General features: G+C 43.1%; 1 protein-coding gene across 2 annotated transcripts in view; it reads left to right on the top strand.

Annotated features, from left to right (window-relative positions):
* Positions 1-12,320, top strand: part of ctnna2 (catenin (cadherin-associated protein), alpha 2) — a 672,433-nt gene that overhangs the window by 231,567 nt on the left and 428,546 nt on the right. For both annotated transcript variants that reach the window (XM_036933400.1, XM_036933401.1), the window contains one exon: positions 5,105-5,308. In XM_036933400.1, the coding sequence (XP_036789295.1) occupies positions 5,105-5,308 (204 nt within the window). The remainder of the gene's footprint in view (positions 1-5,104; positions 5,309-12,320) is intronic.

Here is a 12,320-nt window from a genome sequence, read left to right as displayed (position 1 = left end):
GTATGTTATATATCCCTGATTCTATTCTCTATTCAAAGATATTTAGAATTAGCGAGGGCTATGGAGGTATAGATACATATATTAACTCCTCTCCTCCAGCCAACTGTTGCAAAGAGCTGATAAGAGGCAACTTGAGTAATGAGATTGTTTCTGCTTGGCAGGAGTGAAAGAACCCCTATTTTCCACCTGAATCGGGTAATCGGCAGCTAAACAGCGTTATTCACTAACACATCTACCGGCAAAAGTAGTAATCGTCCAAGTGACTTAAAAAAAAGGATGAGAAAAAAGAGAGACAAAACGTAAACAACAATCAGGAAGACTAACAGACTGATAATCCTGGGAGGAAACCACAGATGAACTTGCAATTTCCGCCACGGCACTACGCAGTCTTTTTCTGTGTCTCCCTAAAAATAGCAGCTAGGCCGCTATCGGAAAGATCAGGCTGTATCTACGGTTGGGGGAAGTGTGTGACTGTGTGTATTGTTTGTGTCTGTGTGTGTGTATGTGTTTGTGTTTGTGTGTATAATGGTTGTGCTTGCCTGTGTGTATTAATTTGTGTGTGTGTGTGTGTGTATAGTGGCAGTAAAGCACAACACAGAAGCCCTGGATGAGTCAGCGAAAGGAGCACACTGTTCTCTCCCAGTCTAAATGATGTACGACATGGCTGTCCGTGGGTGGGATGGAAGGCAGGGGGCGAATTCCATTACACCTTGGTAAAGAGAGACAAAAGGAGAGATAAAATGTAAGAAAAGAGGAGGAGAAGGTGCAATAAGCAACAGGTCCGGGCTCCGCGTGGGCGAGACACACACAGAGAGACACACACACACACCTCTCAACATGAAGCTGGTGCTTGGGGCATTGGTCTCTGCGGCATGGCATTTTTTTTTTGTCCCAGCGTGGAGATGATTGCAGCTCTGAACACACAAGCCCTGTTGTGACTCCGTGTAAAGAGGTTGACAAGTCCCGACACTCCGCGTGGGCATGCGTCCCAAATGGCACCCCAATCCCTACATAGTGCATTACTCTGGGCCCCGGTAGTGCACTATTGTAGGGGAAAGGGTGGCATTTGGGACGCAGGGGCAAAGAACTTTCCTCCTAGATTTCCTTTTCCATTTGTGTCTCGTCATTTCTCCTTGGTTGTTTGTGTAGGATGTGATCGGCTGGGATATGTCCTCCAGACTATTTCTTGTGTCGCTGGCTTTAGTGTACCGACCAGAAATCTTTCTGTCTTTGCCACGTCAATAGCCAGCAAATGGTCATATGATAATAAAGTGTACTTTCGTTCCCGGAATCCTTCAAGCATAGTCGCAGTGTGTGATATCTGAGTGCACATATATCTGATTCCTACCTGGCCAGTGTAACTCAGACAGTCTTTTACCTGGGCTGTTGAAGTTGAAACACCCCAGTGAAAACAGCAACTGGAATCTCTTTCTGCCACATGGTCTTCAAGGGATACTTCAGGATTTTGGCTATGGTAGTTCAAGGTAGTTTTGCGAGCCAATGCTAACTAGCATTAGCACAATGACTGGAAGTCTATGGGTATCTACTAGCATGCTAGTTAGCATTGGCTTGTGAAACTACCTCAAACCTCCTTCATACTGGATACAGAGACATAGCGATGGTGTCCACGAGTTCATCTGACTCTGGGGAAGTAGATAAAAGGGCCTCATTGCCAAAATCCCAAAGTATCTCTTTAAACTAGACCACAAACTGCTATACAGACTTAAACTGTTAAATGTAACTGATAAAATGAGTCCCTTGGGGAATCAGGCCTTCAGTATTTGGGTTCTGGAGGCGCCAACCAGTGAATGTGAATGTAGGCCAGGGCTTGTAAAGGAGGCATGGTAGTATTAGAGGTAGCTGAGAGAGAGTGTCATTAATAATATAAACAGAGCCACTACCGTCCTGCTGTCTCACAAGTCATTTTTCTCTGCCTCTGACCCTCCTGCTCTCTCTTTCCTCCACGCGCTCTCTCTCTCTCTCTCTCTCTCTCTCTCTCTCTCTCTCTCTCTCTCTCTCTCTCTCTCTCTCTCTCTCTCTCTCTCTCTCTCTCTCTCTCTCTCTCTCTCTCTCTCTCTCTCTCTGTGTGTGTGTAAAGTAGGTTATGTGTAGCAATGACACAGGCCCCACCAATATCCTCCATCCCGTCTTTATTATGCAGAGTTTGACGAACAGCCTGCCACCCTGTCCAGGCTCTAGAGCCTCCAAAACAGACATTGTAGTTTAGTTATGTGTCCTAAGGCAGGGCACTACTGCTGGCTGCTTTTTGGGGGATGTTTTTTGTTTTACATGTTTTTTTTGTTCATTTTCAAATCAGAACCATCTGGGTTAATGTAGCTCAGCTCATGGGCAGCGAGCTGCGGTGGCGGCCTCTGTTGAACCATGACGCGAGCGGGAGAGCGAGCGACTTCAACCTGAATCGCTTCTGTAAATATTCTGTGCCCATGAATAAATCGGAGATATGTAAAAAAAATAATAATACAAATAAATAAAACAACAGTGTCACCCCGAGCAAGGCCAGAAGAGCGGTTCCACGTTGTGCAGCGCTGAAACGTATGGAAGACAGTACCCCTCTGATTACAGCCAGTTTCATCCAGGCCACCTCTAGCTCTACTGATGCTGGGCATTCCCATTCTTCCCTCCATCCACCCTCTCCTCTCTCCCACATTGAAGAAAACGAGATAAGGCAAACGTTAATGAATGCCTGTATTACCGGAACGCATGCCATCACCTTTTTGCGCGGCTAGCATGTTTGTTCGATACAAACAATGTAAAACGCAACCATCTAGTCCCATTCCTAAGGATCACTGTCTCGGTAATGTCTTCCTCAAGCCAATGCATTGTGCTTACCAAGCCTGCAAAGCCAGAGACTCTAAATAACATTCAAGATGAGATTTAACCTTTATTTAACTAGGCAAGTCAATTAAGAACTAATTCTTGTTTACAATGACGGCCTACCCCGGCCAAACCTTGTTGACGCTGGGCCAACTGTGCGCCGCCCTGCGGGACTCCCAATCACGGCCAGATGTGACACAGCCTGGATTTGAACCAGGGACTGCTGTGATGCCTCGTGCACTGAGACGCAGTGCCTTCGACCGCTGCGCCACTCGGGAGCGCTAAGGCAGTGATAAGGGTGGAGCGTTATGGGCCGGACGGAGATGGCTATGACTCTGACTTTCGACACTCCGGGTCTAATACCATCTGTGTTGTTACTCTCGGTTCTCGGGCACACAGAGCAGTGGCCTGTAATGGGTGTCCCACTCATAGGGCTGGGTTGCCACTTCAGGGTTTCAGACAAAGCCATCAGCTCGATGTCTTTCTGTCTGTGTGCGTGTGGAAGTCGCTCCGGGTAAGAGATGGTAAATGGATAAAATGTCAATGTTAAATATGTATGTGTGTGTGTGTGTGTGTGCTCTGTGTCTCCCGTTTCCCGTCAATGTGATAGCCCCCTGCTGTCCTTTGGAATCGGCTTCAGTTGCTAGACTCGACATTGTGGCTAAACCGCTTTGTGGGAAATAGATGCCGCCTAGGTGCGACAGAAACAAATTAGGCCCTCGAAAACAGTCGAAGACAGTCGTCTTTGAACGGCACTGTATTTTGCTTCCAACTAGGCCCGACTGGAACTGCTTTCAACCGTAATGCGCATTACAACCGATATAAACACATATACACACACACACACACACACTTACACACACAGACACACACAGCTAAGGAATTTAGGGCCTGGCCCATGTGTAACTCTTAGGCACCTCTTTACTAATAAACGCTGCCTACCCGGTGTGACTTCTCCCTCTTAAAAACCCCAACGCACCGCAAACTGCTGCCGAATGGGACATTGAAATTGTACGGCCGTAAAACGTAAAACGTAATACCTTCGCCATCAATATGGTAATTTTTGATCTTACCTGCTGTACAGATCATAAAAAAAAGTATATTTTGCGGCTACTTCCATTAATAAAAGCCGAGGGCTTCTCCTCATGGCTCCTGTGTTTCTTCACTCTGTGCTTAAAGGCCCCTTAAAGCAGACGGGGGGGGGGGGGGTCTGTAAAGGTCTGGTACAAGGACCCTAAAGCTAAGCCTGAAGGTGACATTTCCTCCACTCTCAGCCTCTGGCTCTACCACCTAGCGCTGACAGATTGCACTGAGCCGTCTGCTACCATTTTCCTCTCTGCCAAATGTGATCGCGGGCTCTTTGTTAGGCTTTGTTCCACTCCATTTTCTGATCAACTCCCTCCCTCCTGCTGTTGTAGCGCTCTCTGGTTCTATCATTCCATCCATCTTTTGACCTTTCTCCCTTTCTTTCTGTCTTCCTTTTTACTGTCGCTAACCATATGAAATGGACCACTGCCGTCTGCTGTCTTACAGGTCCTCTATCTCTCTCTCTCTCTCTCTCTCTCTCTCTCTGTGCCTCTATTTGTCCCATATTCTCTCTCTCTCTCATTGGGAGATGACGACTTTGGTCATGGGTCACTCTGACATGACATTGAGAGCTCAGATATTGCTATGTGTAATATTGTAGTCATTATGAAGACCAGAAGGGTGTGTATGACTCTGTGTACCCCAGACATAAGCCTTTGTTCAGGGACAGCCCGTTCCAAACAAACAGCTGAGAATGTAGCTCGTGGGTGACAGCAGAACCCTACCTTAATCAATCTCTATGTCTCTCTATCTCTATCTCTCTGTCTCTCTGTCGCTCTCTCTCTCTCTCTCTCTCTCATACAGTATGTCTTTCTCTCTCTCTCTCTCTCTCTCTCTCATACAGTATGTCTCTCTCTCTCTTTCTCTCTCTCTCTCACTCTCTCTCTGTCTGTCTCTCTCTCTCTCGCTCTCTCTCTCTCTCATACAGTATGTCTTTCTCAGAAGTGGTTGAGTGCTAACATGCATTTCCATGTATTTGTCATTCTTAGAGACAATCTAGCCCAACAGAGCTTACATTACATTCGGTATCCAACACTTAACATTTGGGTAATAAGATGACATGATCCACTCTGAATGTTATACATTCTCTTTGGGTGCAAAGTTCAAAGGTGCAATATCATTCAAAAGTTGACCTTTGGTTTTGCCTGTTTCTGACCTCCTTCTCTCCTTTCCTCCCGGTCAGAACAAGATCATCCTGGACCCGCTGACGTTCAGCGAGGCGCGTTTCCGCCCCTCCCTGGAGGAGCGCCTGGAGAGCATCATCAGCGGCGCCGCCCTCATGGCCGACTCGTCCTGCACCCGCGACGACCGCCGCGAGCGCATCGTGGCTGAGTGCAACGCCGTCCGGCAGGCCCTGCAAGACCTGCTGAGCGAGTACATGAACAATGTGAGTAACCCTCGAAGAGGATTTTGGGCTTACCGCATATTAACACACACACACACACACATGCACAATCACCTGTGCGTGCATACACACACTCAAACACACACACACCTTTCCTCAGATACACAAGCTGCTACAGTTTGTACTACTCGTGTTCTATCCTTTCTACGTCTTGTTAAAAAAATCACTGCAACCACACACACACACACACCACAGCTCCAATCCATTCCACACATTGCCCCATCTATTCTTCTTTCAGCTCCAGACAATTCCCCACTCTCCCTTTTACCACTAACTTGCACACTTGTCTGGTTTTACTCTGTTGAAATCCATCCTCTCTATTCTACAGTGTGATAGTGGACTGTAATGTGATATGCACAGCGTGACACGAGAGACAAGAACGCCATTTTGGCTCCCAGTGGCATTGCTTACTATAAATCTCCTCAGTCCATAACCCCCCCACTGCAGAACAGTTACCCCCTGGTCGGGCCGCTAGATAACCTAATGGCCTTGACTCTGGATGTGAGTTACTGCAGTGAAGGAAGGCTGGCCGCAGCCATGGCCATTCATGTGTTTCTCTCACTGTACCAGGTTATTGTGTGCTTTGCTGTGCTCAGCGTCCATAGACTTCATTGCAACCAGAGCCGAAATGGGGGCTCTATCGTGTCATTTCGGCCTTGTGTTGGGTCGGCCTGCAGGGCTTAGTTTTGTGACTGGGTGGCCATTTTGGATACATTAAGGGGATCATGAATGACGTTTCGGTGGTGGTGGTGGTGCAATTAGTTGTCAGTTACTACTTAAAGGGCCCTAGTCCTTGAGGAAGGTCCCTCTAAATTTCTTTCTCTTTATGGCCTCCTCCTCTTTCTCGCTCTCTGTCAGCTTCTGTAGTCATTAGCAGTAGCAGAGAGCTCGGGCTCAGAGGCTTTTGAATCCCTCGTGGATCCAAAGTAGCTCATCAGCACTACCATCGTCCCCTGGGCCCAACTAGTGTGTTTACCAAAGCAATGGCCACCCACAGTCTCATAGTGAAAATACAGGCACGGGGACAATAAATAAGTGTTCTGAGTTGCCTCCATTCTGTTTGTGACAGTTAGAAGGATAGTTCATGGGCGGCAGTTAGCCTAGTGGTTAAGAGAGGCCAGCTAACAATCGGAGGGTTGCAAATTCTAATCCCGGGTCTGATGGGAAACATCTGGTGGGAATTGAGTTGGCAATCGGAGGGTTGCTGTGATCAAAATCATAGATGCCATCGCCTGCCGTTGTGCCCTTGAGCAAGGCACTTAACCACCCCATGACAGCTGCTCCACAGGTGCCGAAGTAGGGCATGCTCCCTGTGTGTCTTCCAGCGGGTTTGTGATATAGCGGAAGTCCTGGTGGACCTGATGTATAATTCCTATTAGACCTGGTGTATAATTCCCATTAGACCCGGTGTATTATTCCCATTAGACCTGGTGTATAATTCCCATTAGACCTGGTGTATAATCCCCATTGGACCTGGTGTAGAATCCCCATTGGACCTGGTGTATTATTCCCATTAGACCTGGTGTATAATTCCCATTAGACCTGGTGTATAATTCCCATTAGACCTGGTGTATAATTCCCATTGGACCTGGTGTATTATTCCCATTAGACCTGGTGTATAATTCCCATTAGACCTGGTGTATAATTCCCATTAGACCTGGTGTATAATTCCCATTGGACCTGGTGTATAATTCCCATTAGACCTGATGTATAATTCCCATTTAGACCTGGTGTATAATTCCCATTGGACCTGGTGTATAATCCCCATTGGACCTGGTGTATAATTCCCATTGGACCTGGTGTATAATCCCCATTGGACCTGGTGTATAATTCCCATTGGACCTGGTGTATAATCCCCATTGGACCTGGTGTATAATCCCCATTGGACCTGGTGTATAATTCCAATTGGACCTGGTGTATAATTCCCATTGGACGTGGGGTATAATTCCCATTAGACCTGGTGTATAATCCCCATTAGACCTGGTGTATAATTCCCATTAGACCTGGTGTATAATTCCCATTAGACCTGGTGTATAATTCCCATTAGACCCGGTGTATAATTCCCATTAGACCTGGTGTATAATTCCCATTGGACCTGGTGTATAATCCCCATTAGACCTGGTGTATAATCCCCATTAGACCTGGTGTATAATTCCCATTAGACCTGGTGTATAATTCCCATTGGACCTGGTGTATAATTCCCATTAGACCTGGTGTATAATTCCCATTAGACCTGGTGTATAATTCCCATTGGACCTGGTGTATAATTCCCATTAGACCTGTGGTATAATTCCCATTAGACCTGGTGTATAATTCCCATTAGACCTGGTGTATAATTCCCATTAGACCTGGTGTATAATTCCCATTAGACGTGGTGTATAATTCCCATTGGACCTGGTGTATAATCCCCATTGGACCTGGTGTATAATTCCCATTAGACCTGGTGTATAATTCCCATTAGACCTGGTGTATAATTCCCATTAGACCTGGTATATAATTCACATTAGACCTGGTGTATAATCCCCATTGGACCTGGTGTATAATCCCCATTAGACCTGGTGTATAATTCCCATTGGACCTGGTGTATAATCCCCATTGGACGTGGGGTATAATTCCCATTGGACCTGGTGTATAATCCCCATTAGACCTGGTGTATAATTCCCATTAGACCTGGTGTATAATTCCCATTAGACCTGGTGTAGAATTTCCATTGGACCTGGTGTATAATTCCCATTGAACGTGGTGTATAATTTGACGAAGGAAGTGAACTTAAACTCACACTTCATTTTGATAGTCCTCTATAGATGATTACAGATGTGTAAACTATCAATTCCAGCTCATTTTATATGCCACAGTGTTTTAGGGTTAAGGTTAAGGGTTACATTTAAGTTTAGGGTTAAGGTTAAGGGTTACATTTAAGTTTAGGGTTAGGATAAGGGTTAGGCGAGGGATAGGATTACTCAATTGTTAGTCAAACATGTTGTTGACAGTCCGTTGAACATCTATCGAGTTAAAAGCAATCTATTTGGGACTATCCAAATAAATTGATACCAAAAAAGGAAAGCTATAGCAAACAGACTCTGTGACAGAGGTGTTGTGGTGACAACAAGCTGTGTTTGGAACACATGCATATTTACTGTATCTATCAATATGTGTCATTTTTACTTACTATTTTTAACACTGTGAATATAAATATCTATGAGCGGGACATCCCTCGGGAAATAATTCAGATGCTTCTGAACGACTAAAAGATCAAGTATTTGATACATTTCACCAAATTAGCGAGGAACTGAAGGAATTGTCCAGTTCATTGTCCACTGTCGTACCCACCACTCTCCCACTCATAAGCTCCGCCACAGTTATGACTTAGGTTAGCTCACACTCGGTTGGCTAAATATTGTGAAGATGTGGTAACATTTTACTCGTAAAACTGACTATTCTGCAGATTCTTGACTTCGGCAATGTCATTTACAAAATAGCCTCCAACACTCTACTCAGAAAATTGGATGTTGTCTATCACAGTGCCATCCGTTTTGTCACCAAAGCCCCATATACTACCCACCACTGCGACCTGTATGCTCTTGCTGGCTGGCCCTCACTTCATATTCGTCGCCAAACCCACTGGCTCCAGGTCTTCTATTAGTCTTTGCTAGGTAAAGCCCCGCCTTATCTCAGCTACTGGTTACCATAGCAACACCCACCTGTAGCATGCGCTCCAGCAGGTATATTTCACTGGTCATCCCCAAAGCCAATTCCTCCTTTGGCCGCCTTTCCTTCCAGTTCTCTGCTGCCAATGACTGGAACGAATTGCAAAAATTACTGAAGCTGCAGACTTATATCTCCCTCACTAACTTTAAGCATCAGCTGTCAGAGCAGCTTACCGATCACTGCGCCTGTACACAGCCATATTGTTATTTATTTTTGCTCTTTTTCACCCCAGTATCTCTACTTGCACACCATCATCTGCAGATCTATCACCCCAGTGATAATGCTAAATTGTAATTGTTTTCACCACTATGGCCTATTTATTGCCTTTACCTCCCTAATCTTAATACATTTGCACACACTGTATATCGATTTTTCTATTGTGTTATTGACTGTACATTTGTTTATCCCATGTGTAACTCTGTGTTGTTGTTTTTTGTCGCACTGCTTTGCTTTATCTTGGCCAGGTCGCAGCTGTAAATGAGAACTAAAGGTGAAATAAAATAAATAAAAAATACAGCACATCTCTGACTGTTCAAATAGTGTGTCCTGTTGTCTGGTAGTGGTAATAGCTGTGGTATTGAAAGCTAGACTACAGCCATTACCTGTCAGGTTTTCATTCCTGGTGTCTATTAAGGTTTAAACCCTTGTTTCTAGACAGGCTCAATCAAATGCTCAAACTATTTAAAATAAATACAGGTGCTATTTGTACCTAAGAGCCAAAATGTAGAAGCACAGACACAGTTGTATATATACATTGAGTCTACAAAACATTAGTAATACCTGATCTTTTCATGATGTCACTTGTTAAATCCACTTCAATCAGTATATATAAAGGGGAGGAGACATGTTAAAGAAGTGTTTTTAAGCCTTGAGACAATTAAGACAAGGATTGTGTATTTGTGCCATTCAGAAGGTGAATGGGCAAGACAAAATATTTAAGTACATTTGAACGGGCTATGGTAATAGGTGCCAGGTGCACTGGTTTAATATAGACGAAACACAATAATATAGACAAAACACACAATAATATAGACAAAAGACACAATAATATAGACAAAAGACACAGTAATATAGACAAAACACACAATAATATAGACAAAAGACACAGTAATATAGACAAAACACACAATAATATAGACAAAACACTCAATAATATAGACAAAACACACAATAATACAGACAAAAGACACAATAATATAGACAAAAGACACAGTAATATAGACAAAACACACAATAATAATGACAAAACACACAATAATACTGACAAAACACACAATAATATAGACAAAATACACAATAATATAGACAAAAGACACAGTAATATAGACAAAACACACAATAATACTGACAAAACACAATAATAGACAAAACACACAAGAATATAGACAAAACACACAATAATATAGACAAAACACACAATAATATAGACAAAACACACAATAATATAGACAAAACACACAATAATACAGACAAAACACACAATAATATAGACAAAACACACAATAATACAGACAAAACACACAATAATACAGACAAAAGACGCAATAATACAGACAAAAGACTCAATAATATAGACAAAACACACAATAATATAGACAAAACACACAATAATATAGACAAAACAAACAATAATAGACAAAACACTCAAAAATAGACAAAACACACAATAATATAGACAAAACACCCAATAATATAGACAAAATACACAATAATATAGACAAAACACACAATAATACTGACAAAAGACACAATAATTTAGACAAAAGACACAATAATATAGACAAAACACACAATAATACTGACAAAAGACACAATAATTTAGACAAAAGACAATAATATAGACAAGACACAATAATATAGACAAACACATAATAATATAGACAAAACACACAATACAGACAAAACACACAATTATATAGACAAAACACACAATAATATAGACAAAACACACAATAATACAGACAAAACACACAATAATATAGACAAAACACACAATAATATAGACAAAAGACACAATAATACAGACAAAAGACGCAATAATACAGACAAAAGATGCAATAATATAGACAAAACACACAATAATATAGACAAAACACACAATAATATAGACAAAACACACAATAATACAGACAAAACACAATATTACAAACAAAACACACAGTAATATAAACAAAACACACAATAATACCAGCCAAAACCCATTATAAGACAGACAAAACACACAATAATATATACAAAGCACACAATAAGGCACAAAAGCACACACAAATGAAGGTGCATAGGAGCTGGGCTGTAATATCTACTACTACCACTAGTTCACATTGTGTTGTGACTACAGTGAAGCAATAGTCTAATGAGGAGCTGTATCTAATACCCCCCCAGTTAGCTCCCAGACTAGTATGTAGAAGACCTACAGACACAGGCAACACACACATTAGATTAGTCTGGGGAGTAGCCAGCGTTTATCACGCAGGGTCACTGCCACAAGCAGAATTGATACTGTACGGGGTCAATACAGAGTGGACTTGCCAATGGCTTAGTGGCCACAAATGACACCTGTTCCCGGAGCCCATCGACACGAAAACAAGAGAGGAGAGGAGCGAGGGAAGGAAGGAAGGAGAGCATAAGCCGTCACATACAGGAGATCTGCAGGATTATGTTCTTAAAGGCCTTCATTTGAGTCAGCAGCTTGAAATAAAAGCACACGTCGGACAGGTTGAAGGAAGGGCAGATGTACTGTAGCGTAAGCTCGACGAAGGGGAAAAATTACTCAAACTTTTGTTTCACTCCTTCCTTGGAAAACTTTTAGTGCACTACAGATGTAGGATCTTAATTTGAGCCAGTTTACTACAGCAGGAAAATAATCCTGCAGCTGGAAATGCAAATTATTATGTGGATTATAATTAATGGACATTTTGTAGGAGTTGATATATTTTTTGTAATGGAAAATTACAAACTTCAGAAGCCATTTTTAAACATGTATTGCGGGATAGTTATCCTGTTACAGGGTGATCAAGTTAAGATCCTACATCTGTAAATAGAATAGAGGGTACCAATTTGGATGCACCCCAGAGTTGTATTTGTTCTTCCGTGGGCTCTGACAGACAGATGGTTGATTGCGGTGCCCATTGATAGGGGATTGTGGGTAAACGGCGGTAAGCGTGAGAGCAAACATGGGTCGATAACGTGGCGATGTGGTCCCCTCTTCAAACACAACCTCTCGAGAGGGATTTGACAGGTCTTAAACTCTGCCTGTGACCTGCTGTCGCTCAGACACTTGACGGTC

This window comes from Oncorhynchus mykiss, chromosome 10 (assembly GCF_013265735.2).
Source record: "Oncorhynchus mykiss isolate Arlee chromosome 10, USDA_OmykA_1.1, whole genome shotgun sequence".
NCBI classification, from domain to species: Eukaryota; Metazoa; Chordata; class Actinopteri; order Salmoniformes; family Salmonidae; genus Oncorhynchus; species Oncorhynchus mykiss.
The sequence above is the reverse complement of the archived record's forward strand: the minus strand, read 5'-3'. Positions and strand labels throughout refer to the sequence as shown.